This window comes from Myotis lucifugus, unplaced genomic scaffold (genome assembly GCF_000147115.1).
Source record: "Myotis lucifugus unplaced genomic scaffold, Myoluc2.0 scaffold_256, whole genome shotgun sequence".
In the NCBI taxonomy this organism is placed as follows: domain Eukaryota; kingdom Metazoa; phylum Chordata; class Mammalia; order Chiroptera; family Vespertilionidae; genus Myotis; species Myotis lucifugus.
The window spans coordinates 1,187,373-1,195,855 of NW_005871304.1; the positions used below are offsets into that span (position 1 = coordinate 1,187,373).

An 8,483-nucleotide genomic window follows, 5' to 3' on the forward strand; every position below is an offset into this window, starting at 1 on the left:
GCAGACATAGCAATGACAGCTGAGAAAACTGTTGCATGCCACCCTACTTCACTTGAAACCATGGAATAGAGAACCTGGAAGTGGCATGTATAAATAATAAACTATAATTAATTTTTCTAAGAAAAGACTTAGACAAGTCTAATATTCACCAAGGTAATAAGTCCTTCTCTTAGATGAAAAGTGGCTTCATCTCCTTGAACAAAGACTTTAAGAATCACTAGTAAATCTGAAAATAATAAAAAGATCCTGCCCAATTCACCTAGAATGGCTACTAAACCATGGCACTATATTCCCTTTAATTTCCAAAAGACTAAAGATGTTCCCCAGCACTTTTCCCAATCCTTTAGTGTGGAATAACTGCAGTTCCTGTATCCCAGTACTAGTTTCAAAGAGTAGTAGAGGTGCTGGTAGCAAAAGCAAGGGTAGAGTCCAATGGATCTAGGCCCCTGCTATAGAATCTCTTCTGTGAGGATAATAATGGTGTCTGGGTGTCTGCATCACGCCGAGTTTCTTGCTTTAGTTGAAAGAACTTGTACTGTGTCCATCCATATACTCCACAGTTGAGCAGACCCTGGGATGATGCTGTTAGAGCCTGGAGGAGATGAAGGGGTGATGGAGCCCATCCTTCAGGTTTTCAGAGATCCAGGGAATAGTCCCCATCCCCCTTATTTATAAAGAATTGTTATATTTCTTCTAACCCATACCTCAAGATCTGGCATCAGTTTTTAATATTTTTCTAGCTCTCCTGAACTCACTCTTTACACTGTACCTTGTCATGAATGATTGAAAGAGAGTTGGTCATATTTTTTAGTGTTTACATAAGGACAATGAAGTGATTTCAGTACCCCTCCTTAATGCCCCATTTCCCAGGTCAGGATTGAGAAAACTTCCCTATCAGCTTAGTCAGCTCCAAAAGTCTTCTTAAATTTGATAAAGGAAGAAGAAAGAGAATTGTCCCATTTCTTTATTACTGTCTCCCTATTCACCTAGAATAGCTCATTTATCCCATTCAATTCACTCTGAATGGGAGAGAATCATGTCATTATTAGTGCTTCATAAGAACATTTGTTTTTTTGTTACTCATCCCTTAAACATACATCAATAAAATGAAGTTGACCACACATAAATATGCTCTGAAATGCATGGGAGCACTTTCACAAAGTATCTACCACATCTGTGAGGAAAATTTCACATCCTTCATAACTAAATATATTTTCTCTTTTGCAATGTAGAAATACCCTGAGGGGAAAAATTTTTGCTTACAGAGGTATGGCAGTATAAGAGAATAGGAAAAGAGGGCATGAGAACATCGATGCTAGATGTTGAAGGTGTTACCTGAAGTATATAGAGGGCCATGTGAAGCTTGGTGTTCTGTGGCTCAATCAGTTTTATGATCATCAAAATGACAGCTATGAAAACACAAAGTATAAATCTTATCAGCACTGGCTACCTGAGCATAAAATTCTTCAGTATACATGCTTAAGCATTTTTAGAATGGAAGCTATAGACAGAATGAAGACCAGCAGTAAGATTAAGCAATTATGTAAACCACTGGGCCTTGGGTCTCCAATGTTTATTCCTCAGTGATTAAACTTTACAGATTATTAGTGCAGCAATGGTAGCAAGACATACTACAGGAAGACAGTCACACTTTTTAACATTTTCGAGTTTATCAAGCTCTTTCATAAACATTATCCAATCTGATCCTTGCTACAACTTTATGTAGCAGGATGGACAGGTATTAGATCTCTGAGTTCTGTCAGGACATTTCCTCTCATATCAGGTTGCATCACATGTCTAATTATCTTAACTTGCAAAACATAAGAAGAATTTAAGGAAGTTGGAAAAACTGGGAAATATGAGTGGGAACAACTTAAATTTTACAAGCTGGACAGGAATTTGCAGTAGTCCTTCTTGGTGAGACCTCTTTGCTTGATCAGAACCCCATAATGCCCTCTTCATTGCCCAGCTCCTTCCAGTAAGATACCCACCTGGGCCCCAGCAGCACAAGAAGGCCACTGGGTAGAAGCGTACTCGCTGCTCTACGATGTGAATCGCTGCCCACTGTTCACTTCCCAAAAAGCCAGTTGATTTCACAAACTTCTTATACAGAGTCTGGGCTTGGATGAGTAAGACCTAGACAGGGGTACAGCAGTGAATAGTTTGCCCAAGACTTAGTAACTTCCCAGGTCTATCCTCCTATAATTTTAGAAGGAACGTTCTCTTAGGATCTAATAGCAGGAAAAGCCCATTCCTCTGTCTTTACTATCTGAAACCAGGCTTTTTCTGAGAGAAAATTATCTTCAGAATGAACTTTTGCTTGGCTAGGGAAATAGACAAATATTAGCCAAACTTGTGGTTACCATGTTCAAAACACGAACCTTAACAATAACGCTCAGGATATTTTCTCACTGAGACTAATCATAATATGCATGAGAAATAAAATTACTAGTAAGATCTATGCCCTAGCCAGTTTGGCTCAGTGTATAGAGCATTGGCCTAGAGATCAAAGTTTCCTAGGTTCGGTTCTGGTCAAGGGCACATACCTTGGTTGCTGGCTCCTTCCCGGCTCAGGCCTGGTCAGGGTGTGTGCAGGAGGCAACCAATCAATTCTCTAACATCCAATATTTCTCTCTGTCTTTCCCTTTCTCTAAAAATCAATGGAAAAAATATCCTCAGGTGAGGATTAAAAAAAAAAATCTAACCAAACCCTCTTTAAAAACCCTTTATTAGAAGTTATGTTAGAAAGTATTCTATACTTAATATCCTTAAAATAAATATTTTAGCACTGTGACTGAGCTTAAATTCTCAACTGTAAGCAAAAAAAAGGGGGGGGGGTCTTTTCTTGCCCTTTAGCTAATTGAAAGAAATATAAATCAGTTCAGAAGTCCAACATGATTTTTGTGGGGAGTGAATTATGTAATAATCTTGGTAACAACTTTGACCAAATTTGAAACTTTTCCCTAATAATCCAGATCCATACTCTAAATTAACAACCAATTAACTAAAGGTTTGGCCATTTAAGTTTCTTTTTTTCCCACAGAAATAGGATTCAAAAGGAGGCTTGAACTTATTTGAGAATATTTATGGCTAGTAGAATCAGTTCATCATCTGTTGTTTAAAAAGAATCAGAATGTGCCCAGCTGGTTGAACGTTGACCTATGAACCAGGAGGTCATGGTTCGATTCCTGGTCAGGGCACATACCTGGGTTGTGGGTTCGATCCCCAGTGTGGGGCATGCAAGAGGCAGCCAATTAATGATTCTCTTTCATGTTTCTATCTCTCTTTCCCTCTCACATTCCTCTCTGAAATCAATACAAATATATTTTTAAAAAAGGAATCAGAATGATAATTCTGAATGCCCACTGAAGCCTGGGTTATTCTGAAGAAGCAAACAGAAATCCCCATGGTGCCAGGCTACCTGTCTCTCTTGTCAATCAGTTCTAAATATAAACCATTAAAGCCATTTTAATGTAAATTAGTCATTGTGCAATCTTTACAAACTTGCTGATTTGAGCTAAGTTATCTCCATAACTTGTATTTGAATTATCAAAGGAAATTCTCCACAATTATATTTGGTTCATGTGTACTACCTGTACTAGGAAACAAAACATATTTGGGGGATAAATTTGGTCTGCAGGTAGATAGTTTGTAATCCCTGAACTAACATATAAAGAGAGGAGAAAATGATACTGAAAAATAGATATGGAAAATCAGAAGGCATATTGCTTGCTTACTGATTTTGTACTAGGCAGTTATATATGAACTAGAGGCCCGATGCATGAAATTTGTGCAAGAGTAGGCCTTCCTTCCCCCGGCTGCTGGCACTAGCTTCCCTCTGACACCCAGGACCTAAGCTTTCCTCCAGCCATCAGCAGGCACCAGGAACCCTGGCTTCCCTCACAGCCTCAGTTCATCTGGAAGGACGTTCGGTCTAATTAGCATATTATGCTCTTATTATTATAGATAATGTATTGTCCCATAGCTGATTATTTTAATTGTACATAATTCTGATGATGTCAGGTGAGTATTTAATAACTGCCTGAGTCGCTTAGCACCTTAACCCAGTTAGACATATCATAATCACAAATTTATAGCCAATAAAGAATTGAGAAAAGAAAACTCTTTCATTATTTGGAAAATTAAACCAAAGCTCACCCCACACATTCCAAAGTATCTATATATACTAGTATAAAACTCTAATATGCAAATAGACTGAACAGCAGAACAACCAAACTGAACAACCAGTCGCTATGACATGCACTGACCACCAAGGGGCATGCGCGGAACATAGCAGGCATCAGCAGCAGACAGCAGAGTGTGAAATATCACGGGCATTGGCCATGGCAGGATGGTGCAGCAGGTGAGAGGTGGCGCCAGACCAAGGCAGGGCGCCAGTCACTGTCATTGGGGCGAGCCTCTGGTGGTTGCTAAAAATTCTTAGCTTCCATGCACCGCGATCCCACCCAGCACTAGCACCCACAGCTGGCGCCAGAGCTGCCACTTCCACCCACTGCCAGTGTCTGGCACCGGCCCCTATCTCTCGGCACCATAAGTGGGTGCGAGCGGCAGCTGCTGGCTCTGATCGCCCCTCAGGACTTCTCCACCTCCCCCTGCTCCTAAGGAGCAATCAGAGCTGGCAGCTGCCTCTCGCACCCGCTGCCAGCACCTGGCACCAGTCCCGATCACCCCTGAGGGCTTCTCCACCTCCCCCTGCTACTGAGGGGCAATCGGGCACAGCCACTGCTCACATCCACTGATGGCACCGCCTTGCTTGCACCTGCTGCTGGGGCCAGCCCCAATCGCTCTGCGCTGTCAGCATGTGGGAACAGCAGCAGCGGGAACGGGGCTGCTGGCAGACAGGGGGCTGGAGGTTGCAGCAGGAGGGGCTGGGTAGGGGCGCAGAGGATGGGCGGAACCTGCCCCTGTGCCCATGGCAGCCTCATGGCCCACAGTTCCTTTAAAGTTGCACAAATTCATGCACTGGGCCCCTAGTCCTATATAATAAAAGGCTAATATGCAAATTGACCGAACAGTGGAATAACCAGTCACTATGATGCACACTGACCACAAGGGGAGCACTGCTCACCCAGAAGCTGGGCTCATGGCTGGTGAGCGCAGCAGTGGTGGCGGGAGCCTCTCCCACCTCCATGGCAGCACTAAGGATGTCCAACTGATGGCTTAGGTAGGAGTGGGCCTAAGCCATCAGTTGGGCTCCCGGACTGCAAGAGGACGCAGGCCGGGCTGAAGGACCCCCCTCTCAACCCTCCCAACAAATTTTGTGCACTGGGCACTCTAGTCATTCTATATAAAGGATATACTTGACACATTGTAGTTTTCTGCTCTGATCCTCCATGGGGATCCACAAGAACATATATTACTTCTAGAATGAGGATAATTCCTACAGAATGAATACAGGTTCATTTTCCCACTCATCATTTGATCTTGGGAAGTCCAAAAGACTAAGGTAATAATTAAATTGTCAATATCTCCTAGCCACTTTGTTAAGTCTGGGACTATCAAAAGTGATTCTCCACCTCATCTTTTCCAGGCCTTGGGAGTACTACCCAATCCCTCCCTATCCCCACTTCTTTTCATAAAGGCAGATAAGGTGGCACCATACCACAATGGTGAAGAGGCTGAGTAGAAAGCTGGCCAGGAAAATGATGAGCCCATAAAAATAAAGTGTTCTACAGACTGATGTGTTGGCAGAAGGCAGGAGTTCAGCCATGGCTGATGGTGGTGAGTGCATCAGGATACACCTAGGAAGAGAATCAATGGACAAGAGCACTACTACAGATATAAAACTAGAGAGATACCTATTAGTGCAACAAAAGTTCATGAGTATAAAATTTTACTTATCATTTTGCTAACACTTTGTTTCTTCTCATAGACACATTATTTTCTAGTCACCTTGTTATGTTCTATGTATGTATTTACAGCCTTGACTGCACATTATTCTCATTATTCACATAGCTCATTTTAAATACAACACCTTAGCCAGAATGTATGTAGAAAGTCCTCTTCTATCTCCATTTATAGAACAGAGTATGTGTAGACGACCATGAAAATGATAGATTTGGTCCTTACTTACCTGTGGTTCTGGCTAAAGTTGCGGAAACATTCACTGGCATTGCCCAGACAGAATACAGGTATCATCAATAGTAGAGGTATTAGGCTAGGAGGAAAAAAACTTATTACCCTAATATTCAGACTGTTTTATGCCCTCTTCCATCTGCAAAATATTATCCTGTTCTTTTCCCTCTATCATCCCACCACTCTCCACTAATACATACACATTTAAATTCTCTAAGAAAAATCGTTCAAAAACCTTAAGTATACTGTCTTTTTCAATACCTGGGGAAGAGAAGTGAGGAATGCATTTTATACTTAGGGTAATGAACACTAACAGAGTTTCATAAAGAGTCTCTGGGAGTTGTGTGGTCTGATAAAATCCAAGTGGGTCAAAATGAAAGGAAAAATTTTACAAGGAGCTCTCTGCTTGCTCAGTCTGTTTCACTTTCCATGGTGACCAGAAATAAGTTCATTCTCATATGCCCTTTCCTGGGAGCTTTTCTAAAATAGACCTTTAAATAACCCAATTATTATCCAGAGGAAAAGATCCAGGAGTAAGAGTTACAAAATCTAAAACCAACTCTGTAATGACCACTTAAATGAAATCCAGACCCCTTCTGGGCTTAATAATTTTAAGAATCTCACCCAATGTTATAAAGGTAGATGAGATCTTGAAAGCCCCTATTACAACTCTTTAAGAGATGTAGAAAGGAATTAAAAGTCCAAAGACTTAAAGGGAAATACCTGACAGGCACTTAGAGTTGATGGCAGAATTGAGGCTAAAACCCAAATCTGTAACTTCAAACTGTTTGCCTATTTGAGAAAATGGAACCAAAGATCACATATTTGTTGCTTCCTACTCAGTAAGGCTCCAAGAGGACATAGGCATGACAGACTCAATAGATATAAAGGACATTGTTCTCCCATTTGCTCCCACCTAGACCCCAGAATAATGAGAGTCCACACCTTGCTAGGAAAGAAAGCAAAATATCTTACCTTGACGAAATGATGGCTATCTGACCAACTCGATAAGTATTATCTATAACCTATAAAAAGGATAAATGTGAGCAATGTCTTAGGATATTGCCAATCATGTTATAATAAATACCAGGTTATTATGTGTCACTTGACAGAATAAAAATTCCCAAGAGTCAGCTTGCTTCGTTAAGAAATATTTGCTATAAAATTCAGTGAAATAGTTCCTTAGCATAGGAGATAAGAGAATTTTATCTGTGTTACTATATTCTAAATAGTACAATAGTCACAAAGAGAACCTGTAGGAAGTAGCTTAATATAAGATTTGACTACCAGAACAAATAATCTTTAAAAAAAGGCAAATGTTAAATCACACAATGTTCCATCTTCTAATAACAGTTCAATCCTCTTCTTTTATATCCAGGGAGGTGTGGGATTTTTACTTCTTATGAATGGAGTGAAAGTCTATGTATAAGATGACCAGCAACCAAACCGGTTTGGCTCAGTGGATAGAGCATCGGCCTGCGGACTCAAGGGTCCCAGGTTCGATTCCGGTCAAGGGCATGTACCTTGGTTGCCGGTACATCCCCGGTGGGGGGTGTGCAGGAGGCAGCTGATCGATCTCTCTCATCGATGTTTCTTACTCTCTGTCCCTCTCCCTTTTTCTCTGTAAAAAATCAATAAAATATATTAAAAAAAGAAAAAAAGATGACCAGCAGACCCTAGCTGATTTGGCTCAGTGGATAGAGCGTTGGCCTGTGGGCTGAAGAGTCCCAGTTTCGATTCCAGTCAAGGGCATATACCTCGGGTGCAGGCTCCTCCCCAGCCCGGGCCCTGGTTGGGGCTAGTGCAGGAGGCAACTAATTGATGTATTTCTCTCACATCAATATTTCTCTGTCTTTCCCTCTCTCTTCCATTCTCTCTAAAAATCAATGGAAAAATAGCCTCGGGTGAGGATTTAAAAAAATTAATAAAGATAATAAAAAATAAATTTAAGAAAGATGACCAGCAGAAAGTGTAACAGGCCAGGGTTAGTATAATAAGGGCAAGGTCAAATAAACCCTTTGGATTATAAGCCCTTCAAGACTTGTTAGATTCTAGAAGAAAGAACATTTCAAAAATCTCCAGTTGTGTTAGACACTGTAAAACAAACTACAGAAGAATGGTCCCTACCCAGTAGGAATTTATGGTGAAAGATATTGAACATAACACCTTAAAGAGATAACAGAAGAGAAAACAAGTGTGGTTTTTTTTCTATTTTAAGGTAGAGACCATATGGGATGGCATTGTTAGGGATCAATTAATTAATAACCAGAGATGACTAACTGACTTGCCTTAAGAACTTTGAATCAAGAATAGCAAATAATTTAAGTTGGATAGAACACCTGACTGACGTTTAGGTAAAATGGGAAATAAGTAAAATTAGTCTTTGG

General features: G+C 40.8%; 1 protein-coding gene across 1 annotated transcript in view; it reads right to left on the reverse strand.

The window, feature by feature from the left end:
* Window positions 1-325: 325 nt before the first annotated feature.
* TMEM116 (transmembrane protein 116) overlaps window positions 326-8,483 on the reverse strand; it is a 32,868-nt gene continuing 24,710 nt past the window's right edge. The window contains exons 6-11 of the mRNA XM_006099033.3: window positions 7,072-7,121; window positions 6,095-6,178; window positions 5,624-5,762; window positions 1,992-2,136; window positions 1,336-1,409; window positions 326-592 (exon numbers count right to left, since the gene is read on the reverse strand). Coding sequence (XP_006099095.1) covers window positions 386-592; window positions 1,336-1,409; window positions 1,992-2,136; window positions 5,624-5,762; window positions 6,095-6,178; window positions 7,072-7,121 — 699 coding nt within the window. The 3' untranslated portion in view covers window positions 326-385. The remainder of the gene's footprint in view (window positions 593-1,335; window positions 1,410-1,991; window positions 2,137-5,623; window positions 5,763-6,094; window positions 6,179-7,071; window positions 7,122-8,483) is intronic.